Source organism: Carettochelys insculpta, chromosome 28 (genome assembly GCF_033958435.1).
Source record: "Carettochelys insculpta isolate YL-2023 chromosome 28, ASM3395843v1, whole genome shotgun sequence".
Lineage (NCBI taxonomy): Eukaryota > Metazoa > Chordata > Testudines > Carettochelyidae > Carettochelys > Carettochelys insculpta.
In genome coordinates this window covers 8,405,771-8,432,825 of record NC_134164.1, presented here as the reverse complement: position 1 = coordinate 8,432,825, position 27,055 = coordinate 8,405,771, and the positions used below count along the sequence as shown (strand labels likewise).

The window sequence follows — 27,055 nt, the reverse complement described above, 5'->3', positions numbered from 1 at the left end:
TAACTTCCTAGAGTTCTGTTCCTCTAGGTATTGTCAGAGGCTTTTTATATGTGGATTGATGAGCCCTTTGGTCCCACCTTCCCAAACCTGTTGAAGCCTAAAGGCCATGTCTTGAATCTCCCCCTTCAAGAAAACCCCAGGCTAATCCAGTGCAAGAGTCCCATGAGTGGTCATCAGATGCTCTGGCGGTGCCACTTCTGACAGCTACCTACGTACAAGGCCCCTTCCCACTATGGGAAAATGCAGCCATTGACTTATTTGCAGCTGTACAGAACAACTTCCCTTCCTACATTGTACTTGTGAACCTGGAAAATGTCCCATGTTAAGCTGAACTTGTCCTTGAGGTTAGATCTCCACTGATTTCCTCCTGGAGTCTATGCTTCCAGGGACTTGTGTTCTGCCTTTGCACTTACCCTGGACCTAATGACCCAGGCTTGTGTCAGAGGAGGAGGTGGCTGTGCTACAGAAGCTGGGATTTGTTTTGCAGAAAGGGGCATGCTTTTCACTGTCTCTCACCACGTTATGCAAAGGAAGGACAACATCACAGTCCTCGTTTTACAATAACATTGTTGCCGCATATAACAGCAACATCCACCCAGTCACACATTTCATTGTAACATGCTACTGCAACTGACTACCAGATTAAGGTCCATTGTGATTCTCCTGGGTGACAACCTGCATAATGCAAGCTGAGGCAGGAGGACTGGGACCCCACAGCATCTGTACAGTCTAAAGACACTTCAGAAATACTTAATTTTTTATTTGTTTTGGCAACAAAACTAGAGTAACAAACTTTGTTTGGGTTCAAGTACAATTTAGAAACACAAAAAGGACCTGTTGCCAGCACCACCTCAGCGATTATCAGTACAAGACTGGATTCTCGGTGCCTCATTGAGAAGAAAGATCTGTGATGCAGCTGGTGCTCAAAAAAGTTGAACAAAAGGCCTTCAAATGTAGCTTGGAGAACCTGACCACCACCATGGTGAGAGAGCGCTGCCACGGCCGCAGTTGCTGGCAATGGCAGGGCACAGAGCTGCACAGTAAGCGGCACAGAGCCTAGGGAGCTGTATGAGTGATCTGTAAAGGGCCCGAAGCTTTGCTTTAAGTAGCAGTCAAATGAGACTGAAGCAGCAAAGGTGACCCATGAACGTTTCAAGAGGAGAATTCCGCATAGAATGTCCACATAGCAGCAGTAAGGAAGAGGCAGATTCGTGCGTGCCAGAGCACCCAATTCACCTTTTCTCCTCTCATGGCAGATTCTCAAACAGAAGCTGGCCAGCATGTCTCATGCAGTGACATTACCCTTGCTGCTGGATGGGGCCAACCAGGTAAATGGCATTTTTGTAAAATATAGTATGGCGCCAGTTTGAAAGACTTAAAACTACATCTTACTTTTTAAAAATGCAGCCAAATCTTAAGGTGGCTACATGAGAAGACAGGAGCAGTTAGTCAGTCCCAGAAGCCTGGGATGTCCTTCTGACCTGCCACTTTAGAGCATTCAGCACCACATGGCAAGAAAGTTTTACTTATAAAAATCATATCAAATAAAATATCTACAGGTCTCCTTGAAGAGACAAATCAAGTTGTACAGAGGGAATCTCCTAGCCTCTGAACACGACAGGAATAGAAGGGGACACCTTTCTCTAATGCTGTCTGGTCTTCCATTTTCTGCTCAATAAATAAAGCAGCAGGCTAGATCAGTTATTGCCAAAAAAATGACCCCTCTGAGAAGAATGCTGCAGAAGATAACACACCCAAGTCAAGAAGAGTTGCATTCAATTCCCCTCCTCCACATTTGTCTCAAAGGCACCCTTGTAAAGGAACAAAACAAAGGGTCTGTCTAAAAACAGGCTAAAGACTCAGACCCCTCAAATAAGTAACATGGGATCTATGGAGACAGACTCAGTTCCAGCAAACAAAAGTAATACATCCCACACCTCATGCTCAACAGCAAGAGCTGGGAGGCTCCTAGCCCTTTGCAGGAAACGTTCAGCTTTTCGAGCAAACGGATCTCTTTTCCCAAGCTTGTTTCAGTCCATTTGTGATTCCTTCAGGTAAAGTTCCTTACCATGGTCATGTAAACTCTTCTGCTTAACACTCATCTCTGCTTCATTTCAGAGGGGTCAATAAATTACTATGTTCAGAAAGCGCCTCAGAGGGCTTGAGAACTGTATATTCGCCAAGTTGCCCTAGAATTCCCAGTCATCCACCTCTAGCTGTTCCAGACTGGATACCAGTCCAAAAATGCCACTGGGATCCTGGGGCTGGGTACCTTCAAAGTTGGTGATTGGTGTGACAGGGCGCAGTAGTTCAGGAAGTGCCTCGGACGCACGACGTTTGATCTGAGGGTGAAGGGAGAGTTAGTTTCAGTTGGAGTCACTCACAGGCAAAGGTTTTACACCGTTATTAGCATTTACACCATACACATGACATCACAATATGGATTGGGTGAACAGTGTTAGCACAACCTGTCAGAAGGCAAGGGACATCGGTCAAGCTAACCTAAATCTTCAGTTGCCTGAGTTAAAACTACAGGCAGGATTTGACACTGTGCCCTGTAAATGGGATAAGCCTCAGACTTCATCTGGTGACACCTCTGCCAATTTAGATAGAGAGCAGACTGCTCTTGGCTAACAGGGGAGGCTGGCAGAGTTTGGAGAAGGTGCTTCTGTCAGAACACTCCCTTCTCTGCTGACCCCAGGACTGAATGAAATGAAACAACTCACTAGAAAGTGGGGAGAGGAAAAATGGAAATTCACTGAGATATTCTAAGTTCAGATTATAACCAGAGGGGAAAGTAAAGAAGATTTCATGCAACTAATAGGCTGTTCCCAAACATACCTATGCCAGCCATGCTTTTTGGAACTTGGTCCTTCCTGGCCGTAGGTGCTTAGCAAGAACCCCCAGTCTAAAAGATACTTTCAGGGTGGAGAGATCCAGAGGGGTGGTGTCAACAGCAACACCTCCCACCTCTGAACTCTGCCCTCTGCCCCCCACAGCTAAGGGGACAGCAAGGGAGTTGCCAAGGGAAGGCCTCTCTGCCTGCTACCAGAAGATTAAAGGAATCACGTTACCTGCTTGAAAAAGGAATGACTCAGCAGGGTGCTTGCGCTTGGCCTGTACAAAAGAATTAGGAGGGAATGAATCACCATACAAGAGACCAGCATATGATTAAATGACTCTGACCTAACAGCTCTCCTCTGGGTCTCGGAACTCTTTACAAACACTCACCCCCCTGCGAGATGGGTCAGGCTGATTCCTGTTTTACTGTGGGGGGGAAACTGTGCCAAGCCAGGGGATGTGACTTCACCAGGCTCACATAGCAGATAAGTGGTGAAAGGACCAAACTGCAGTCTCCTGTACCTCAGGCCTACCCCCTTTTATATGCAGTGGCAACTTTTATCCTCTAGGCATCCCCAGGGCATTGATCAAGGAAGGAGTCAAGTGTCTTGGCTATTAGAATCTGCTTCACAAGAGACAAATCTGTTGGCCAGAACGACCAGGTTATAGCCTAAAGATTTCTCAAACTGCCATGGGATCTGTTGCTCCTTTTGCAAGACAGCAGCATGACTTCAGATCCTAGATAGGCTCTCAGAGCAATGTGATGCAGTTCTCACAGGAACAATCACTGCCCTATGTACTCTTTCCTGGCCAGTGAAAGAAGCTCTGTATGAGAATACAGCAAAAGCCTCTGCTAGCCTAAGTTATGAATTGTCTGTTACAGGTATAGAGAAGTTTACCACAGAGCAAGGTAACAATACACGGCCCTGGTTAACTACCAAATGAAATGCTGGTCTTGTTCTGTTCTCAGCATTTATTCATTGAAGTCTCCAGCTGAGCTCTCCTGGAGGGCTCCCAAAACCTCCCCGCCTTAGTTTCTCCATCTGCAAGATGCAGGTAACTTCTCCCAAGGCTGCAGAGAAGCTTAGTAATGGAAATTCTTTGGGTTCTCTGATGCAAGGTCCTATCAAAGTGCTACACAGTCTCACTGCTTTCAAGCAGTAGGTTTATAGGTATTCCGGACAACTTTTGCTGTCCGTATGGGGTAACATTTCATGCAGCTATGAGTTTACTCAGATCCTAGAATAAAAAGCCAAATAATGAGATGCAACTGAAAAGCCGTGTTGAGTGGTCAGGATTAAAACAATACTTATACCACAATCAGTTGTTACAGTCATCGTGCCCCAAATGGTGTTTAGTGAAGATCTGTAACCCAAACATTCCCATTACAGCTGTACCTCAAGTCCGAGTTACGCTGCAGACACTGCTCTACAAAGTGATGGAAGTGGGGTGAAAAGGTCCGATGGTAAGGGTGCAGTGTTGACTCCCCATTGGCTGCCCTCACGTTGCTAACTGCCAGGCCTTCACCAACCCCGGAGTTAGCACAGGAGCGGGATGTTCTCATGGTCAGCTCCTCAGCGGGGATTGTGGTGGTGTCCAACAAGCATGGAACAGTCCCATTCAGCTTCTCTAACAGCATCTGAAAGGGAAGGAGACCAGAGGATGTCACAACTGTGGTAGAGACTGGATACATTTAAATACTCTATGCAACATTCATTAGTGGTGTCCTGCAAGCAGTTCGGGTCTGCACATGTATTTCCACTCAGCGTTGGTCTGGCCACAGGACCCTAACATTAGTGTCTTCAGTTGCTATTCTATTAGAGTATATTACATGAAACCTACAGGCCAAATTCCCTTCTCACACACGGACTGATCTTGCAAGTCTCAGAGTGCTCTCAATTTCTCAGCATCAGACTTTCCATTTCTGGTGGGGCGTGCGTGTGTCCATCAGTTATGCACATTATAGGGCAGAATTTGGTCCCCTGTAGCAGTCATATTTGATGGCAAGTCTGTAAATCTCTTAAGCCAAGAGGCAGGCGAAGTTCTTCATTCTTTGTGATAACCTGGAATAGTGCTGCATCCAGTTAGTAGGCAAAGAGAAAGATGATTGTAGGGAGAACAGGGCAGCTCTGCTTTCATGTTAGATACCCCTGGTTTTGCACAGTCCCTCTCCCAGAGCTTCTGCTGGATCCCAGTTCCCTCAGCAGCATTGAGACCATTTAATTCTTGCCACAAGGTTTCATGAAGTAGCTCAATGTGAAAGCTGATTTGGGTTTAAAAAAAAAAAGCACAGGCGGGAGAGTAGATCAGGTGGAAATAGCACGCTCCAGGACCTCTCTCCTTATACACAACAAACTTCCAGTAATCCCACACTTATCTAGGAATGCATAGAGTGATGTTATCATTTGGATTAAACAGCAGAGCTCAGGAAGCATGAATGCTATAACCTGGCACAGGTGACAAAGAGCAACCCACCTACCGCTGCTCTTGGTAACCTGTGTGCAGAGGGTTGCTATAAAATGTCAATGAAGTGCTGTACCTGGACTTTTCTAATAGTAGGATGGTACATTTCTTACCTGTCTTCTAAGGTATGACCCGGAACCTGACAATTGTTATTTTTTGGGGAGAGACAATTAAGCATGAGACTGGCAAATCTACAAACCAGGATTGAGTTACATTAAACTGAATGGACCTGTTCCTGCTTGCACCGAAACCAATGAGAAATCTGACCGAGGCCTGAATGGTAGCAGGATCTTCCCTGGTATTGGAGGAGACTAACTGTAAAGATCTTCAAGTCTGTCTACTGCACTGTTCATCATACTGGAATCTCAGGTTTTCTTCACACATGTGAACAGAGGTATTCCTTCGAGTCATGGATTCAATTAAAACATAAAAGGAACAGCTCTATGGGAAAAAGGCAGATCTAAGAGGGAAGCCAAGTGAAGATTTTACTACATATGAAAAACCTCTAAAAGATGTCCAATCAATCCATAACCTTCTTACCACAGAGCCCTTCAGGAGGAATTCCATATACTGGAACATTTAAAAGATATAGAGATCGAGAACTAGAAAAATTTACTGCAGTGAACAATCCTGCACTGGTGAGGAGAAAACCCAGTAGATCTTTTCCATCACTAATTTTTATGCACACCTTTATGTACCTCTCAGATGCAGCCTCTACTAGAAAGTCAACAGTAGTTTAATAGGTAAAAAATGAAAGAAATAGCAGAAAAAAGGCAGAGATCCTACCTATTCAACCAACCTGCAATCTGACCAGCCTATCCTTACTTCTGTGCAAACAGTGCCATTAGACCTTTCATGACGTCAAGAGGCTAGAGTCCATCCCTCCTCCTGACAAACACCGCTGCTGTCAGTAACTTTCATTTAAGTATTACTGACATACTGAATTCACTTCCCTAACTGCACAGCATGCAATTGTAAGGCTGGGATGGAAGGAGAGCCCACGCGGCTTACAAACCCTACCTGAGTAGCCGGCATGTCCTTGAATGGGACGTGTCCATTTGCCAGTTCACAGGCTGTTATCCCCACACTGTAGATGTCAGATTTTGCATCATAACCCTGGAGATTCTAGAACCACAATGGGACATGGAGAGAATTAGCCATGAAGTCAGTTTAATATTATGCTTAGCTTTGTGGAAATCTGATCAGCTACTTGGAAGGGGAAGGGCAAAAAACAACAACAAAAACCTCAAACAAACCAAAGTACCCTAATACCCACAACTGAGTATTTGTAGATTTTTCACACTACCAAGACAACAAAGTTTGAGGCTTGTTTTTTTTTAAGAAAATGTAGCTGTTGCAGCCCTGGTGGTCAGTTTCATTGGAAGGAAGCAGAAGGCCTTGCCAATGGCTAGGGTACTAGTCTGGAACTTGGGAGATCCACGTGTAGTTCCCATTCTGTTCATTGACTTCCTGCAGGAGGTTGCGCAAGTTGCTTAATTCTTCAGCATCTTAGTGTGCCATCTTTAAAAGGGAATAACAGCACTGCCCTACCTCACAAGGCCGTGTCTACACGTGCCCCAAACTTCGAAATGGCCACGCAAATGGCCATTTCGAAGTTTACTAACGAAGCGCTGAAATGCATATTCAGCGCTTCATTAGCATGCGGGCGGCCACGGCACTTCGAAATTGACACACCTTGTCACCGCGCGGCTCATCCCAACGGGGCTCCATTTTGAAAGGACCCCGCCTACTTCGAAGTCCCCTTTTTCCCCATGAGCTGATGGGAATAAGGGGACTTCGAAGTAGACGGCGTCCTTTTGAAAAGGAGTCCCATCTGGACGAGATGCACGGCGGTGAGGCGCGTCAATTTCGAAGTGCCGCGGCCGCCCGCATGCTAATGAAGCGCTGAATATGCATTTCCGTGCTTCATTAGTAAACTTCGAAATGGCCATTTGCATGGCCATTTCGAAGTTTGGGGACGCGTAGACGTAGCCAAGGTGTTTGTAGGGACAATTAGACTGTGCAGTGCTAGGACACTTGAAAGGGGCCGAATAAATCCCCAAGATGTATTCTGTCAGACACAGAAAGAGAATGAGCATTTCATGTAAAATGTAACTCAGAAACAAGCATTTGAGGAGTGCTCCATCCATTTCCCCTCCACTTCACACAACTATGTGGACTCCCCTCTGGAGCTTAGCCTTGCACAGGTGCAAAACTCCATAATCAGTGCTCTACAATGGGCCTTTTGAAGGCTTATTTTGCCCCCTCTGAACATGCACTTCCTCCTTGGGCTGGGCTGATCACATAGCTGCTGTTTTCAAAGGGAAAAAAATGGGGAAGGGGTAAGAAAGAAAACTCGTCAACAGGAAAAGTGATGCTAAAAGTCTCTTCTGGTTTAACTTCGTGAAGCAACACACAGTGACTGAACAGTAAGCAGACAGAAACCCACTGAGCAGCCATGCAGAGCAACGGGAACAGACAACACATAGGAATGGGTATAACAAGATCAGAGATGAGAATTATCACACTCGTTAACACGCTAATCTGACAGCATGGCTGTGTCTACACGTGCCCCAAACTTCGAAATGGCCATGCAAATGGCCATTTCGAAGTTCACTAATGAAGCGCTGAAATGCATATTCAGCGCTTCATTAGCATGCGGGCGGCAGCGGCGCTTCGAAATTGATGCGCCTTGCCGCCGCGCGGCGCGTCCAGACGGGGCCCTTTCGAAAAGGAGCCCCGTCTGGACGCGCCGCGCGGCGGCAAGGCGCATCAATTTCGAAGCGCCGCTGCCGCCCGCATGCTAATGAAGCGCTGAATATGCATTTCAGCGCTTCATTAGTGAACTTCGAAATGGCCATTTGCATGGCCATTTCGAAGTTTGGGGCACGTGTAGACGTAGCCCATAAGTGCTATTAGCAAGGGCTCAGTGACAGACCAGGCACTCAATATTCCAGCCAGTTTTAAGCGGCCTGTTTTCACATCTCTCTTGCCACCCAGGTGCCTATATGTGAGAAAGCAAGCTGTCTTCTTCCCAGCTGCCCAGGGGAGACCACTGCATACAATGCCCTATGGATTGAAAAGATGTCTGTGTGCACAGCTCAGCAGGCTCATGTTCAGTGTTATGGTGGCAGTCCAGCTAATGGGCTGTGCTTGCTGCCATGTTATGAAAATGCCAAGTTGACATTAAAGGTGAGGGTTCAAAACAGTATCTCCTGTGCAGGACAATGACAAGTTGTCATTAAAGTTTCAAGGGCCCATTTTTCTTGATGGCAGAATTGGAGTACCTCCCACTGAAGCCCATGCTGGGGGAGAATCAGGTCTGTACTTCCTTTTCCAAGAACCATATGAGTTTTGCTACACAATCAAATGCTCTTCTGAGGCTGCAAAAGTAGCCTGGAAATTGATTGCTTCATGGCAAGAAATCCCAGCAACAGCGAAGGACAGGGGGTGTCTGTCCTCAAGGGAGAGTCAGAAATGAGGAGAAAGAGGAGGACGAGCCATGAAATGACAGTGCCTTTATACCATACCTGCTGTAAGACTTCAGGGCTGAGCCATGGGAGGACCTTGATGCTGTATTTGGGGAAGTCGTGGACAACTCTGAGCCGTTGCCCATGGTTGATCATGCTTAGGTTACTGCGCAGGCCTGAAAGGTACACCTTCCCATCCACAGAGATCAGGATGTGGCTGGCTTTCACACTCCTTAAAGCAAAGGAGACCAGAAGCATGAGGTCAAAATTTGGTTGGGGTCACCTACCTTTGAAGGAGCTAAGTTCCTTAACATTCATATGAGCAGCTCACTCTATAGGGTTTCTGAACAGGATTTAAGGAAGGCCATATTTTGAAGCCTAGGCATACTGAGCATCCCATGAAAATATCCTGTCATATATCAATAGCTCAGAATAATCACATTTTGAAACCTTGAAAATGTGTGACAGCCATCTTAGTGTTTATAAGGAAAATCACACCTGGTTAAGAGTCTGGAGTCTGCTTCCCCAGGTGATAGTTGCACAAGCACAAACAAAGCCTTGCAAGATTCTACCATTCATCTAAAAATAACTAGGCAAGAGAACTAAGAGTGAACGTACCCATGAAGAATGAAACATATAATATACTGGCCAGACCTCTGGATGAAGGAACATGTTATCACCTCCCTAACCCAACACTGGGACAGTACAGTGAACAAGGTTGTACCTAGATACTGTGTGATATCCTTACTACCATAAGCTACAGATGGATTTCCTTCACTGGACCTTCAATACAGAGGCATGAACTAAGTCAGAAAGACCAATCTGCATGCTGGGGAATAGAAGAATGGGAGGAAAGCTGCTTGTACGGCCATGTGCCCTCCTTTGGTCTATCCACTGAAGGGGGCTGCTTTAACTCATACCTGGGTCTCCAAATTAGTATGTCCCCTGAATATGCCCTTTTCCCAGACAGCCGAGTCCCAGCCCCTTCCAAGTCCCCTGGTAAAAAGGAAGAATGCAGCTATTTTCTGCTGTTACAGCTAGCGTTCCCTCTAATTTTTAATGTCCACATGTAGAATGAATTTTGTTATGTGCACCAATATGGAGATGATGTGCAATTCATTCTGCACATGGATTCTCTGTGGTGGGCCGAGAGGCACAGAACATAGGGACAGGTCCAACTGGGGGAATGAAGTGTTTGGGGTGTAGGAAGGTGCTTGGAGTGTGGGTGTTGGCCCAGGGAGGGAGAACATGTGAATGCATGCTGCCCCGTGCTCACCTCCAAGCACTACCCCCTGCAGCTCCTTGGCGATCGCAGTGATGCAGCTCCAGACTGAGCCCCTGCACGTGGCTTATTAGGCAGCCATGCAGCTTAGAGGGAACCTTGGTCACAACCAGTGTTCACTGTAAGTTGCAAGCTCGCGTGGCCATTCAGGAAAGATTCAAATGCTGCTCAGCTGATTAGCAGAGCGCCCACAGCTAGGTTTTTTGTTGTGCACATTTACACATGCCTCAGTGCACATAAAATTATTCCATACCTGGATGGAAAAAATCTGCACCTGGATGGAAAAGACCAGAGGGAACCTTGGTCACAATCTACCTTCCCTACTCTTTCTACCTTGGGAATCCTGTGGAAACGAATACTACAACAAAAACTTAATTTAGCCTTAAGTTCCTACCATACATTGCCTCAGGAACACACTGCGATTGGCTTTTTTTTTTTTTTGTTTAAAGTACAATTTCTGGAGTAGTGAGAAGTCCATGATTGAGCGCAGCACCAGCAGGCAAATCTGCCCTGCATGGTAAAAGCTAGATGCTAACCACATTCTTATTCCAAATCCCTTGAGATATTTAATGTCATCTGGCTGGATATTTCTGTAAGCATTAACCACAGAAAGTAGAATCAGTGATAAAGAGCAGATTCCTTTTTACCTATGTACATATCCCATATGGTGAATGTAGTCAAGAGCCTTCAGCACGCCTTGAAGGATATACGCAATTGCCAGTTCACTCATTCCATCCATGAAATGGGTACAGATTAAATCCTTTGCAGAGCCTACAGGGGTGAAGAAATGTTTTTTGATGGAGCAAGAAAAACAGGACGCTTCCCCTAAATAAATATTATTTCACACGCTTTAATAGCCTGGTCAGATAGCAAATATATTCCCCTTTCCACCTACCATAAGCCATGAAGGATGTTACTACCCACAGCTCATTGTCAGCTATGAAGGTTGCTTTATATGGCACAATGTTGGGATGACTGAAGAGTTTGGAAACATGAAGTTCACCCTACAAGCAAAAGGATATTTCACATCAGAGCGGGGTGAAATAAATGCAGAAATCCAGATACAGTACCGAGGATAGGAAATGCTCCAGGAAGGTTACAGAAGAACAGCTATACCAGGTCTGACCAAAAATCCATCTAGCCCAGTATCCCGTGTTCCGACAGTGGCCAATGCCAGATGCCCCAGAGTGAATGAACAGAACAGATAATCCTCAGTGATCCATCCTGTCACCCATTCCCGCCTTCTGGCAAACAGAGGCTAGAGACATCATGGATGGATATAAGCTAGCACTTTGAGGACTGCCAGCCAACAGACTGACTTGAACCTTCTCTTCACCTAAGAAGTTCTTGTCTCTCCGATGGCAACTAAAGGAGGAAGAGATGAGCGTTAAAATGATCTCTTCCCAGAGCTGATATTCCTGGAATGAGGTCTGTGCAAGGGCACTAGTTGCTTAACATGAGAGGTCCTCAATTCAGTGGTAGTGCAACATATGTGGCAATCCAGTCCCCACTTCCAGCAAGAAGAACTAGCCACCCAGGGACATACATACATTCAAAGAAGACATGTACTAGATTACTAGATGTCCATCCTTACAATGCCCTGACAATCTCTGTGCATGGGTGGCTTGGTGATTCCATTAATGCTGACACATCTTGATACCTTTCTGATAGAATTAATTGGAGAAGGATAAACAAACAACAGCAACAGTGTGCCTGTATTTTATACAATAGTTCCTTGCACTATTCATATTTTGAAATGGAGGCATTCATAGGATGCTAATACAGCAGGTTGATATGGAAAAGTCATTTGGTTCCTTCTCTTCAAGTGCACTATATAATCTTTTAGATGAGACTGAATTAGATAGATGTCTTGATAGTAACCAGAAGAACAATCCACGTAAAACAGTGATTCTCAGCCAAGGGTACACATGCCCCTGGGGGTATGCAGATGTTTTCCAGAGGTACGTCAAGTTCTCTAGATATTTGCCTAGTTTTATCATAGACTACATAAAAAAGCATTGTGAAGGCAGTACAAACTAAAATTTCATACAATGACTTGTTTATACCACTCCATAGACTATATACCAAAATTAAAAGTACAGCATTAATATTCCAATTGATTTATTTTATAATTATATGGTAAAAATGAGAAATCAGCAGTTTTCCAGTACTAGCATTCTGTGATGCTTCTGTATGTTTATGTCTGATGTTGTAATAAAGCTGGTTTTATGGTGAAATTCGAGAGTACACCAGACAAATTAGACTCCTCAAAGGCGCACATGAACCTTAAAAAGTTGAGAGCCACTGCCTTGGAATAATACTCTGATTTTATTATTTCACCTCAGATCTCAAAGTACTTTACAAACATCAGTCTCCTCACAACATGGTTATGAGGTAGACAAAGACGCCCTTTTTAGAGAGCTGAGGCAGAGAGAGTAAAGTGACTTGCTCATGACCAGACAATGATGGAGCCAGTTCTAGAGAACCTAAACACCAGAACCTCTGTCCATTCGCCAATTGCTAGAGACTCCACCAGCCACTTCAAGCTAATTTTAGAAGCAGCAGCTCACTAACGTTTACTAAATTATGATTCGGTCTGAAGGAACATCTACTACCAGCATCTTACACTAGTTTATTTTTTAATTTGACCATTTCTTTATTAGGATAATTGATCTTTGTTGGCAAGTATTGCAACTATTGTTTAAAAGTTGTACAGCTTCCTAGATATTTAGCAATGGACACCTCAGAAAACATTAAACAAAGATCCTAGGAGTCATGTTCTTTCAATATAAATGGAAGACACCATGCTGCATTCTAAAGAGTGTAGGGTCACCTGTAAGAATGTCACCATCTCATTGGTGCAGGCCTCCAGGTTAATCCTTCTGACTGTAACGTACTCTCCTGATGGTTTATACCTGGCCAGGTTCACAGTCATCAGGTCCTCAAAGCCATGGCCTGAAAAGAGAGCAAGCATGAACACAATTGAATATTTTGGAAAGGAAGTTGTGGGAGAGCTTCCACCAAGCCTTCCTCCTTAGCAGTTACCCCATCCCCACTCTCACTTTTACTGCTGTCTATGATCATGTTGAATATTAAAATGTGCCTGTTCTACATCACCTTCCAATGTAAAGCACTCTGCATATAAAATCTACTTAAAAACTGGCTGGAAGGTAGGCCTGTAATATTCCTATATTACAGATTTGGAAAATGAGGCACATTGAGGTGACCTGAGCTACCAAAAGCTATGAAGGGAGCCAATGAGAAAGCCAGGAATGAGACTCAAGAATCCCAGATTGCTATCCTTTTGCTTTAACCCAAGAACCACACCTCCTCTCACCTGGTATTTGTCTTTTACTTTGTAAGAGCTTAGGGACAGAAAGCCCCTCTAAATTTACATTTTTATAAAGTGATTAAACACTTCTAATAAAACCAAGGCAGAAGGAATATTTTGCATTTTACTCTTCACATTTCAGAAAATCATCATACTAAAAAACACTTGTAAAGGAAACATTAATGAAGAATGAGAATTCGGTAATATTCCATGAAAAACACCTATTATGGTGAGCAACTCATAACAGCTGCTGTCTGGTAAAAAGCTGCTCATGGCGTCCCTCTTAGGGGAAGAGGCTATCGACTCGGAGCTTGCATCATTGGTCTAGAAGAGCAAGATGAGAAACAAACATATTAATTACATCTAAGAGAGAAATCAGCTGTTCCACATTATATTTTTGCAGATATCTACTGTCTATAACATGTAACCAAACAAGGTAATTTCCAATCCTCTATAAAGGAGGAGGTCTCTCTTTTTTCAAAATATTTAACAAAGATATTTACGGTACCACATGACAGCATTACTCCACTGCTTTGAGTCAGCCAGCTTTCTCTCACCCTTTACAAACTTCTGCATTGTCCATTTGCCTGTGCAGGGACACTAGACTGAAGGCCTCTGTATGGTGGTTTTTGGGAGGAGGCTTTTTGTGCACTCCGTCAATAACCATTTCCTGTTTAAGGGTACTACTCATAAGTCACTTATTCATTCATTCATGTTCTCTCTGTGGAAAAGGACATCAAAGTTCAACTTGTTTTGCTGCAGGAAGAAGTGATTAAGTAAGAAAAACCCAGGATGCATAGATCAGACACACATGGGAAGAGTTTAGTTGCAGCAAAGAGCTAGTCCAAATGAACACAGGAGCAGCACTTCCACCTGCCAACTTGCGTGAAAGAAATTAGCATCTTTTCACTATATCTAAGAGAGCTTGCTGCTGTATCCACATGCGAAAGCTGAAAAGACAAATGTTGTTCTCTGTTCATGCTCACTCATGCTTAAAGCTGATTAAAACAAGCTGTGCAATTCAATACACCGGCATTACAGTCCAAGTTGCATTCAATGCAGGAGCCTGTCACGAAAAAACTGACAGATGATATGTGCAAAAAAAAGGCTGCAGTCTCCAGCAGCATTAGAAGCACGGATGAAGTCCAGACCTCCTTGGTGGAGGTTTTCAGAGGAGCGAGAAAAGTCTATATACAGTGTTGAGGCATGTTCCATTATTACAATGTATTTTGTCCTTCAGGTACACTTATAGTTAAATTAGTGGCACAGGGAGGCTCCAGATTTTAATCTCTGGAGACAGGACAAATCTGTTCATTTTATGTTAAGTTTGAATTAAATGAATTTTTCTTAAAGTGACAGAAATGCTAACTCCACCTGAGATCTGAAAATGCAAGTTTGTCTCCCTGCCTCATATCGACAGCCATAAATGTTTTATAGTCAAACTTTCCTGACAATTTTGCTATTGATGCATGAAGTGTGGGGGTGAAGGGAGGGAACAAACGAACAAAAAAAAAATTTGCTCTCCTATAGCTCCACTGGAGGCTGAAACACAGACCTGTTCCTGTCATTGAAGGAAGGCAGCATGATGCAATGACAGAGAGACATAAAATGACAAGAGGCCACACTATCCATGCATCTGACAAAGCTTGTTTTTACTTAAGAAAGCTTATGCCCAAATCTGTTAGTCTTTACATTGCTACAGACTCCTCATGGGTTTTGCTGATACAGACTAACACGGCTACCCCCTCTGAGACTCATACCCACACTGTACTTTGGTCTAAACTATGAAGTTCTGCTGGCATAACTATATCAGCTAGAAGCATGGAAAAAAATAGTCATGCCATCTAGTCAATAGAGCCATGCCCACAAACCCCCTGGTGTTGATGCAATTACACTGACAGAAGAGTATTTTTGATCAGCATAGCTAATTTCCTTTGGGGAAGTGGTGCAGCTCTGCTGGCAGAACTCTTTTGGCTGATACATGCTGCACCACCAATAGACTTTTGCCAGCATAGCTATTCTTGCAAAAGGTTTCACAGTGTTGACAGGCCCTAAGGTAAACTGTGAACACTTTAGTCACAAAGTATTTAAAACAAAAAACTTAAGCCATCTCCTAATGATTGTTTGTAAAGCATTCTTGATGCAAATGTTAAATACTTGCTTCTTTAAGCAACAGTTGGAAAGGACACTACAGAGAAGTAAAAGGGTCCTAGAAGCATCTTGAGTCCACTGGACCAAACCAAGATTGATTCAAAACCCTAATGCTAACAGCTGACACCACTTATGCATTAGAAACCAGACTTCTCTTTAAAATGTTAAAGATGAATTTGGCAAATTATTTTAATGTTTATTAAACTGGATACATAAACTTCTCAACTCCATCAATCTGCCTTAATTTAAAAATGCCCTCTGCTACTCCAGTCCTGGCCCCACTTCTCATAGCTCTACAGGACTACCTCATTACTAAGTGCAGCACTCTTGAATATTATAATCCCAGGTTCTGTTGATATACCTCCCTCCTGAGATGCGGCTCCATAGCCTATTCCAGTTCTGCAGATACCACCCCCCCACACGACATAATTCTATTAAACCCGCAGTACTGTGTTCCAGGCATGGGGCTCTCACAAACAGAGAGCTAAAAATGCTAGCAAACTGAATGAAACTTCAGCAGTTTGGGTAAGTGACAACAAGGAGTTAGGTTTAGACCAACGTTACTCTCACTTATGACTTATTTTCATGGTTGCTTTACACTTGGGTCTAAAAAAAGTCTTGAGAAAATCCTATCTGGCAAAAACGTAGGTGAGAAACTAGAGACTGAAGGACAGTTTCTGAGACAGTTATGATGGCTAGCAAGGCACAATCGCTAGCAAGTTGCTAGCAACAATGCAGTTTTTGGCAAACTTCAACATTCTGTCTTTGATGATCATTAGCTACATGAACATACTATCCAAGTTTTCCTACCCCATTTGGACTACTGGGAACCAAGGAAACCAGCAGTTTAATCTTAAACAGGCAAAGTCAGCATGGCATTGAAGAGAAATGGAAAAGATTGCACCTACTATGTACTTGCTCATCTGTGTTTTGACCACATGGTGATTCCAAAGATTTATATGTAAATACACTCTTATCAGAGAAGTGCTAAGGGCGCCAGTTCTAATTTTAGGAATATGGGTGACTAGGTTATATCTTGTAAAACCTACTTCAGTGCACTCACAAGATGTAGGCTGATTATAAGGCCTGATGCTCATCACTAGGTCTATATGAGATTAAGCTTCCAGATATAGATAAACAGTCAAAAGGGGAAGCTACAGAACAAGTAACTTCACACCTGTCATTCTATCAGGAAAAACAAATCAAGGACTAAAACATTTCACAGATTCAAGTCACATTTCAACCAAATGAGAATGGAATAGATTTGACACTTCAAATTAGAGCAAAGAAATCAGTGGTAGACATTTACTTGGTATCAGGAATCAGCTGAAGAAATAAAAAAGAGAGACGGTAATGTGTCATTCAGGCTCTGTTCAGAATTCCAGAGTGTCTGGTTGTTTCTGCTCAAATGACTGACAGAGAAACACTAGACAATATTATCAATGGCATTATTGAACATCAGGGTCAATTCTCTTGTTGAGGTGATGGACTACACAAACTACAGAGAGCTGCTGTTTCAGTCAACTGACCTACTCAAGACAGCATTGTCTCAAAGGGCTGAAAGTTTTTTTTTTTTTTTTTTTTTTAATAAAACAGAAAAAACTAATGGGACCACCAGAAAAATGCTAGCATTACTAAATACTAGCTCAATCCCACACCTGCTTGGAACCCAAAACCTCACATCAATCAACAGGTTAAGAGGGACTATCACTAATAGAAGCTGAAGAATCTGAGCTATTCAAACTAACTCTGCATTTTAAAACATTAGCCAACTAGTGTTATCAAAATACAAATAATAAGGGGCTCTGAAACCTTAGAACATTTTAACTTTGAAAAATTAAATGCCTTATCCTTGGTGTTTAAGACAATCGTGCTGAGTCAGCGCCTCAAAATGATAGGGCAAATCTTCCACATCAGGAATTGTGGAATGACAAAAATTGGAAATGGGAAAGATCCCCCTATCATTGGCCATTCAAGGATGGTTTCCTACCATAAATTAGCCTCGGTTCAGGTAACGCATCTGGTTTTCCAAAAGCTTTCGACTTTTCTGCTGAATGGAATTTCGTCTAGTGATTAAACCTTGGGAGGGAACTAGGAGTTCTAATCCAAACTCTAACAGACTCCCTTTTCCTGTCTGTAAAATGGGGACAATGCTTGCCCCAATGAGGGGGAAAGCAAGGTTTAATTTTTATAACCACCTCAGTGAAACGCACTGCATTATTTCAGCAAATGGAACTGAAGCAGATTGAGGTAAAAGCTAAACTTTGGTTCAACACAGTTGGAATCTAAAATCCCACCAGTTCAAAATCTTTTGCTCTAGCCACTATATCTCACAATATGATCAACTGGCTATGAACTGAAGGCTTATCAATTCTTCTTTCTAGATTTCACTTAAATACGCATACCAATTCTGACTTTCACACTTAGTGCCCAGTTCATTACATTTTCCATCATCTTCACTCATTCCTGTCAACGGCAGGACTGACGGGAAAGAAACACAGGTACGTTGAAGCCCTTGAAGCAGAAAGGCACCGCCAAGAAAACGAAAATTATTCTGCAGCAATGACAGCTGCTCTGCAACTGTACATTATGTAGGTGGTTTGCTTTAGTACAATGAACTCCAAATTTAGCAGAAGCCAACCAAACAGATGCAAAAAAATGAAATAATTCAAATGTGTTATTTTTAACAATGGTGCAGGCTGTTTTAACCAAAATAGAACAAAATAATCTGTTCCTCTTTAGAAATAATCCAGTACATCAGAGATCTTTTCACCTCTCTGCAGATAAACATTAATTTTGAGATCTCTACAACTAACCACATTATTCAGGAGCTCTACTTAAAAGTTAAACACTGTACGAGATTGAAAAAAATTAAAAACCAAGTTGAACTGAAATATTTTTATGAAATATTGCAAAAAAGCTCCCCAAGAGTTTCACACAGGATAACTTTTGGTGCGCAGTTAAAATAATGAAAGCTGTCAAATAAAGAAATGTGATTACCTCTATAAAGTATGACTGATTAAGGGATGGCATTTCAGATCTTTCGGTTAGGTTTTAAATTGGACATATGTCAAAGGAAATTAGATTTTGAAAGATAATTGAACTGTCAATGCCATTAGGAAACCAGAGCTATGCAATGCTAGCAATGATTTGCACTTGTCAAATCAAACTCCCGTGGATTAGATTTTAGATTCAATGCTTGAAGGAAGATAGTAAAAAAACCACTTGACTCAAATTACAAAAATTCCCTTTTGATGACTAAGTAACCATGGCCCTGTTTCTTCAATTACTAAGGGGGAAATACAATTCTTTGTTAAATAAATAAATAAATAGCTAAATAAATAAAACATGCATCATCAATACAGCAAAGATGTCTAAAAGTCAAGAATAGCCTCCCATTTAGGATATATCTGCGATGTATACCACTGTCACTTTAATCAGGACCATAAAAATTACAGTTTCCAACTGCCCTGTTTTGGACCACATCATATGTTCTTTACATAATGCTGTAGGGAATTAATCCTCAAATGGAAAAGATTTCTCTAGGCAGACAGCAGCACCTACTGATGGTACAAGATTGTTACTGTGGGCTTTGAAGGGAGTTAAATACGATGCCAATAGTTTTTCAGTAAAAGACAAAGTCCCGTTTGAAATCAAAGATGATCTAATTCTCATTTTGATATTGGGTCCTGTCTTAGAATATGGCACAAGGAAGAGAAACGAAGTAACTTTCCAACAAGCGGACACTGGTTTTGACTGCCAAACCTGAGACAATTTGGCCCCCGTTTTCAAAGTTACTTCAGAAAACATAAGCCTAAGGAATTAAATCTCACATTTACAGCTGTCATATGCAACAGCTTCAAAACCACTCACCAAAATCTCTTTTCCAGTGTGAAACCTATTTTCACACATGTAAAGCTAAATATATGGATGAAATATAAATAAAGTAGAAAGAAAATTAAAATTTCCACAAGGAATAATCTCCATGCAATGGACCACAGCACCACAGCCTGCAAAAATCACTTACTTTTCTCCGAGAGTCACCCGGAGGCTGCTCTGGAGTAAAGAAATTAATTGTTCACCATGTTTTCTTCAACAAACAGATACCCATTCAAAACACAATTTGGATAGATTTATGCAAATAAATACATTAAATACCCTCAAAGCATAATTTAGGTACTGAACAGGTAAAAGAACAAGCTAAAATTTTAATTTACAATTAACATCAAAACAGTAAGCAACAGACATTAAAAACGTAAAACTCTTTATTTGTTTTGGTTTTAGATTGTAAATTTAAACCCGTTATTTAAAAAAGAAATATAGTAATATATCTGATGGATTTAAATATTTGAAATAAAAAAACTATTCTGGAAATTTAATCAATGTAGAAAGTGGTAGTCAAATTTTACAGAATTCCAAGTTTCCAAAGGTAACAAAAATTGGTATTTTAACATGGGCACTTACAACATGGTTTCTGTGTAGCCTGAGGCTTAGCTAAAATGAAAGACCAGACTCTACTAATTTACATGACAACATTCTGAAATTTGTACTACTACAGACTTTAGAATGAATTGAAGTACAAAATTTGGCAAATAAATTTTCCTTCTAAACTTGCTTTTTTATCCAATTTGATGACAATACTATAAAAGGATTAGTTCATCCTGTAACACATCTACTTATACCAAATTAATGGGTGTTCTCCAGTTTAAATAACGAGATTTCTATTGAAGCGTCTGAAGAATGGAGAACTTACCTCCAAACAGTTCCAAATCTCTCAAGCCTTCTACAATGAATTTTTCGGACACCCACCGCTAGAAGAGAACACCAAATACCAATTTGTTATATCCTCTAGACATATTCCACAGCTTATACATTTCTACTTTATGTCAATCAAAACAGAATTATAGATCATTTTGACCATTTAATATACGTCTCCCTTGCAATTAGGGGAAATGAGCAAAAATGCATGCAGCAGCTGTAAGTATTAATATTTAAACAGTAATGGACATACTGATAAACTGTTAGTTTCTTCCAGGACATAAAAGTCAAATGTTTAAATAGCAGAACAGCCATACAGTCTGTTAGAGACACAATATCTGTCTCCTGGGTTCAACTTTCTGATTCATATCAAACTAAAATCCTGAGGGGATGGACTATATCATCGCAAGGTTACATAGTACTGAGTGCTTTGTTAGCACCCAATAAATTTTATCATAAAAATCTTGATCAGTTTGCTGAAGTAATCAAGATGTTAACTTACCCAGTGTTAATTTACTTCTATTTGAAGCAAGCAGTTATTAGAAAGAGTCCATGTTTGATGGAAAAATATGCAGGATTTCATTGTATCAGTGTTTAGCTTAATGTGAATAATGTTAAACCTTCGCAGAGGGTCATTTTTGCACTGTTCACACTGATCATGTCAAAAATTCTCTCAAACTCACTTTCAGCTGCTATCTTTTGACAAGTGCTGAAACTTATGAAAATACATTCTAACTTTAAGGGACATCAGATTTCAAATCATATTTAAAAAAATTTCCTTACCTGTATTACTCCTGCTTTATATTAACAAGACTTAAAAAGCGTATTTTCATCCCTTGCACTTTCCATTCTAAACCATGCAGCTTCACTACTCAGTTTTACTTCCCATTTAAGTGCTATGCACAACAGCTTTGTTATGCATTTCCAGCATAAAAAGTAACTATTTTTTAAAAAGGACTTAATTTTAAAATTAAAAGACACTTGAAACTATTCAAACTATAAATGAAATGTAACTAAGTTGACAGTATCTTTTAAAGACATTTCCTTCAATCCTCTTCAAAATGTACCATCAACTTAGTTAAGTTTCAGCATTTTTGTTTATCTGAAATTTCTATACAGTATGAAACAATAAGTAATAAAACCACCATTTTGTACAATAAATAGAAAAAAGATTAGCATTATCTAAAGTGCTAGATGTACATTATAAGCATTTGGCAATAAATTTAGCTTGCAGATACATAATTTGCTTTTAATTAAAAAAAATCTTATTCTCCAGCAACAAGCTACAGTATGGTTCAGTTCCAATCTTCCAACAAGAAATGTGTGGGGAGGGCCTTAGTGGAGCTCCAAGGAAGTCAATGGGGCAGGCTCAGAGCTGCTTTCCAATTGTATGGAAAAGAAAGTTTTATTCCAAAAGACACTGTTTTTGAAAAGCTACAAGCTCTTCGAACACTCACCCTAATTCGTTCTGCGTTACTTACTAGAAAAGACATGGAATCCAGATTTGTAATGCTAATCCAAGTTGTGAATTTAAAATATTCTGAAAATGAAAGGAAGACAATTTTTAAGAGGCAAAGCAAATGAATCACCTCCACGCAGCCTTTCCTTCAAATATTACTGATCTGTTTCATTCTATAAAGGAGGTCTCCAGTTGCACATGTGCTAGGTAGCTCTACTGACTGTTGAAAGATTAAAGCACAATGAGTTTGCATTAATTAATAAGTTCAGCCACAGTGACAGTAAATTTTGCAACATGAACTTTCCCAAACAAGTTTAGAAGCATTTGCACAAACCATTAAAAAAAAATCTTTGAAAAAGATATCACAGAGGTGGATATGCAAAACAGTAGTCCCTTGATTTACAGGAGGGTTGCAATCCCATGCACCCTCACGTAATTGGAATTTCCTGTAAGTCAGGGGACAGCTTTTTTCCCTGGCAGAACAGATGTTCTGCAGCTGGGGAAGCAGCAGGAGCACCTGAATCTCTTTTTGAAGGGTAAGTCTTGGGGTGGGGAAAGAGGGGCCCAGCTGCGGAGGGTTAAGCCTGGCCATAGGTTGGAACTGTGGGAGGTGGACAGTGGGGTTAAGCATGGGGTGGGTTAGGGCTTCAGGGAGGGGTAGGGGGATGGAGTTGAGCCAGGGCTGCACGGTGTGGTGGGGGGTGAGCTAGAGCTGTGGGGGGTTTGAACCAGGGTGGGGCTGGGGGGGTGAGCCGGAGCCATGCTTGAGTGGTGTGCTGGTGTAGGGGGGGAGGTGTGAACTGGGAAGTGGGGGCTGAACCAGAGCCATGCTTGGGAGGTGAGCTGGCAGGGGGTCTGAACAGGGGCCAGGAGGGGTTGAGCCTGAGCCACACGTGAGGAGTGGTGAGCCGGAACCAGAGCCAGCACAGGAGTGAGAAGTGAGTTGGAGCCGTGTGCAGGTGGTGAGTGGGGCTGCGGGGAATTTTAAGTTGCGCTTAACTTGCATTAATGAGAGTTAAGCGCAACTCAAAAATCACACATTTCAAGGGTTTACTGTACAATATTTGGTAGACTACAAGTTCCACAGGGCAAGAACCCTTGTCCTAGGTCCTACCATGCTACAAATATTTAATATTTTCCCATAGGCCGTTTCTACACAGGCCACTTCCCAAAAATTTTCGGGAAGAAGGGGCCTCCGGAAGACGATTTCCTTCCAGAAGTGCCCCCGGCGGCCGCGCTTCTACACAGTATTTTGGAGTCCGGAAGAACAGTCTTCCGGACTCCAAATCACATGACGTTATGTTAATTACATGTGGGGAATTTGCATCCGTGCCTCATTAGCATATTTTGCTCCCTGTATTAGCATGCCACTACCAAAGGAAGTGGCCTGTGTAGAAACAGCCATAGAGAAGAGTAACAAAGGTACACCACATGTTACACAGCTGTTAAGCAAGTGGCTGAGAACAGGAATATCTGAGTCCTAATTCTGCTACTGATATGGTACATGCCAATGTTTCCTGCTGGCTGTGCACAGCCTCTCAGGAGAGATTTAAATATAACCAAGCTGATTAGCAGACTGACTACAGCTAGATTTTTTGTTTCTATTTGTGGGGCACACTCACACAGGCTTTGGTGCACATAATTTTTTTTTCCACATGTGGATGAAAAAGATGAGAATTGCTAAAGGTCACCCACACTCACTTTCCCTAGTTCTCAATTTTCCCATCAGTATAATGGGAGAAAAACCACTTACCCATCTTTGTAAACTGTGTCCCAACTATATAAAGTTTGGGAAACCCTGTTATAGGAGGTGCACAAAGGAAGTTTTATCAACAAACTGCTGTAGTATCTCAGTCAAATCACTGTGAAATATATTGTCCTGAAAGTTACAGGAAAAAAGAATAATCTGACTGCCCAGTGGACAAAAGCCATACACTCACTTCATCATAGCACTGACTGCTTCAAGGGTGCAGGGGCAGGGAGGGGTGGAAAGAAATCAAGTAAAATCCTTAAAGGTTACATCCATCACAGTTGCTTCACCACCAAGAGGATATCTGTACACTCTCTGAAATCCAGCCAGCAGACAAATTGGACAGATATCAGAGAGCTCAAATCACAACAACGTCGACAACCAACAGCTCTTAAATATCCCTAATACAGCAGTTCTGAAACTGTGAGTTGTGGCTGCAAAGTGGGTCATAACCCCCTTTGAATAGGACTGCCAGGGCTGACTTAGACTTGCTGGGACCTGAGACTGAAGCCAAAGCCCAATGGCTTCAGCCCTAAGCAACAGAGCTCAGGTTGCAAGCACCCTACACCTGGGGCTGAAGTCTCTGACCTTCAGCTTTGACCTCCTCCCCCAGAGCAGTAGGGTTTGGGCTTTGCCCCCAACCCCAATTCTGGAGCAGAGAAGGTTGGGGGTGGATCAAATCCCAGCACCCACTCCTAATCTTTGTTGTCGGTAAAGGGTGGTGGTGCAATGAAGTTTGAGAATCCTTGCTCTACAATAAAGAGCTCAAAGACTGTCCTCTATCAAATCCTTCCTCCAACAACTTCAATAGAAACTCTACAACCTCATCCCACACGACTTTCTACATGCTCCTCAAGACACACAAATAAGGGAACCCCACCCAGAACAATCATTTCTAGCCATTGCACTCATGCCAAAGGAATATCGGACTCAAGACCATCCTCAGACCTCTTACCACACAAACAGCCAATTTCTTCCAGGACACAACTGATTTCCTTCAGAAACTCTGCAAAACCATACTTGACATCATGGATGTCACCTCCCCATTCACCAACGTCCCTCACATGCTGGCAACGTTGCCAGCCTCAAACATCTATAAGACAGTGCTTGGGAATCAACCCTAAACATATAGCCCCTCGTCCATTTCATGCTCCCCCATAACACTCCCAACGCTACTTTGGCAAAACTATGGGAACAGCTATGGGTATGGCTCGTTGACGTGGCAACATCTGTCCAGGCCACCACACTGGTTATGCAACACACTTTTCCCTCAATTATATATGTTGATGATATCTATACCTCTGGACAGATGACCTGAATTCATATCTTAGAACTGGAAGGGCCCTCCAGAAGTCATCAAGCCCATTCTCCTGCACTTACAGCAGGACCTAGAACCATCCCTGGCAGTTGTTTTTTTTTTTTTAAATGCTCCAAACCCTTGAAAGGCCCCCTCAATGATTGAACTCACAACCCTAGGTTTACAAGGCTAATGCTCTAACCACTGTGCTTACAGCCTCAGATTTTTAACTAATAACCAACACCTAACCAGCCAAATCTCTCTAGAACACTCCCACAGCAGCACCAACTTTCAGACCACTATGATCCAGTTTCAGCAAGGGAAGACTATAGAAAAATGAATACAAGAAAACCACAAATTAACACACACCTCCACAGATCATCCCAGACACACCAAGAAATTAGATATCTAAAACTAGGCACTCAAATATATACACAGAATATACACCAAAGAGGAAGTCCAGAATTTAATACAGTGGTTCTCAACCAGTGGTCTGGGGATCCCCTGTGGGGCTGTGAGCAGTTTTCAGGGGATCTACCCTGCAGGGCTGGAATTTGACTTGTTGGGGCCCATGCCAAAAAGCTAATGCTCCAACTAATGCAACTGAAGACTGGGGCCTCAAACTTCCACACACAGAGCTGGAGCCGGAGCCAGAGCCAGAGCAATTTAGCTTTGTGCAGACCCCATATACAGGGCCTAGGGCAACTGCCATATTTGTTTCCTCCTAACATGGACTCTGAGTTTTATATGCAGAAAAACAGTTGTGGCATAGGTGGGCCATGGAGTTTTTAAAGCACATTGGAAGTAAGCGGAAGGCCACTGGAGGAAAACATTTGCCAATCCTTTCCTTAACACACTTAAAACTGCTTTCAAAAAACAGATTTGCTAAACCAGTGGTTCCCAAACTCAGGTCTGCGAGGGTATTGGAAGGAGTCTGTGAAAAAAATTAATAAATAAAAATTATCATAGAAAATACTTTTTAATAAATTGCAAAGTTACAGTCAATTATTTTTAAATTGAATGTCTTCCAATAATGTTATTAATTGCTGTCCAAAAATCTATCTGTGGTTTCCTCTTTAATTTAATAAAGGGTACATAGTGGCTAGAATTGGCTTTGATGAGGGTCCATGAACAGTTTGGGGGAGGTTACTGGGGGGCCCGCACTAGTGAAAAGGTTGGAACCACTGTGCTAGACATTTAAAAATCCTGGGACATACCAGAAACACAGCAGTAATGGGCCACAAAACTAAACTGTAAGTGGCACAGCATCTTACTAGCCTTCCTTTTTCCTGTGACTAAAATAACATTCACTATCTAAAGTGAACTGGGTCGCTTCCTACAATGCATGTGAATCCCTTACACTTAACAATCTGCCCCACACTTGTATTTAGCTTAGACACTGTGGCTACCTTCTACGGGCAGAAGAAACAACAAGAAGCCCTGTGGCACCATACAGACTAACATATTTTGGAGCATCAGCTTCCATGGGCAAAGACCCGCTTCATCAGATGCATGAACTTATGCTCCAAAATACCTATTAGTCTATAAAAGGCCACAGAACTTGTTGTTGTTTTTGAAGATACAGACTAACACAACTACCCCTCCGATACTGTCACAGGACAGAAAAAGGCAGCTTTGACGCTCAGAAGCCTGCCCCTTCCCCCAACAGAAGTGAGCTGAACAAAAGCTATTACCTCGCCCACCACCCACTTGCCTCTCTTGAATAAAAAGGGGGCAGATTAACTCCTTCACTCAGAAATCGCAAGGTGGGGCCGGGGCCCAGGACAGCAAAGACTCGCACTGCACAGCCCTGCCAAGAGAGGCAGCCAGCCGGGCTGCGAGCCGGGGGAGGAGCCCAAGGGGAGAGTGGGATACACCCCAGGCTCTGGGGAGGAGGACTAGGAAGCAGTGGACGGGAAAAGCGAAGAGCAGAGGGGCAGCAGTGACGGCGGCAGGCGGGAAAACCCCCCGTGGGGGTGCGGGGCAGATGAAGGAGCAGCGGGGGAGGGGAAAGGGGCAGGGACTGGGGGGGGGGGGGGGGAGGCTCCGAGCAGCCGGTGTGGGGGAAGGGACGAGCAGGGAACGCACAGGGGCGGGCGGGGGGGCGCAACAGGAGGAGTCCAACAAGGCGCGGGGGGGGGGGGGGGGGGGCCCTGCCTCAACCCACTCACTGACTCCGCTGCCCCCCGACGCCGCTTTGCCGAAGCCCCGGTTCGCGGGTGAGGCGGGTGACGCTTGCGTCCGTGGCGGGAT

The 27,055-nt window shown here is 42.9% G+C and overlaps 1 protein-coding gene across 7 annotated transcripts; it reads right to left on the bottom strand.

Annotated features, from left to right (window-relative positions):
• Positions 1-745: 745 nt before the first annotated feature.
• Positions 746-27,055, bottom strand: STRADA (STE20 related adaptor alpha). Of its 7 annotated transcripts, none has more exons than XM_074978787.1 (13): positions 26,974-27,055; positions 21,778-21,836; positions 20,292-20,349; positions 19,566-19,594; positions 13,609-13,711; positions 12,890-13,011; positions 10,952-11,060; positions 10,704-10,827; positions 8,835-9,006; positions 6,325-6,429; positions 4,239-4,480; positions 3,075-3,117; positions 746-2,342 (listed from the first exon to the last, which is right to left on the bottom strand). In XM_074978787.1, exons 2-13 carry the CDS (start codon positions 21,787-21,789, stop codon positions 2,190-2,192), a joined length of 1,272 nt encoding a protein of 423 aa, XP_074834888.1. In that variant the 5' UTR covers positions 21,790-21,836; positions 26,974-27,055; the 3' UTR covers positions 746-2,189. The 7 variants fall into 7 exon arrangements, with proteins under 7 accessions (XP_074834888.1, XP_074834887.1, XP_074834886.1 ...); XM_074978786.1 differs by having other exon boundaries at positions 21,754-21,836; positions 26,974-27,013; XM_074978785.1 differs by lacking the exon at positions 26,974-27,055 and adding an exon at positions 23,509-23,702.

Coding starts and splice junctions, on each gene's coding strand:
- STRADA (XM_074978785.1), bottom strand. Junction 20,350..21,777: donor TGGATTCCATGTCTTTTCTA/GTAAGTAACGCA, acceptor GTTCTCTTCTAG/CGGTGGGTGTCCGAAAAATT. Junction 13,012..13,608: donor TGAGTTGCTCACCATAATAG/GTGTTTTTCATG, acceptor CTCTCTTTTCAG/GCCATGGCTTTGAGGACCTG.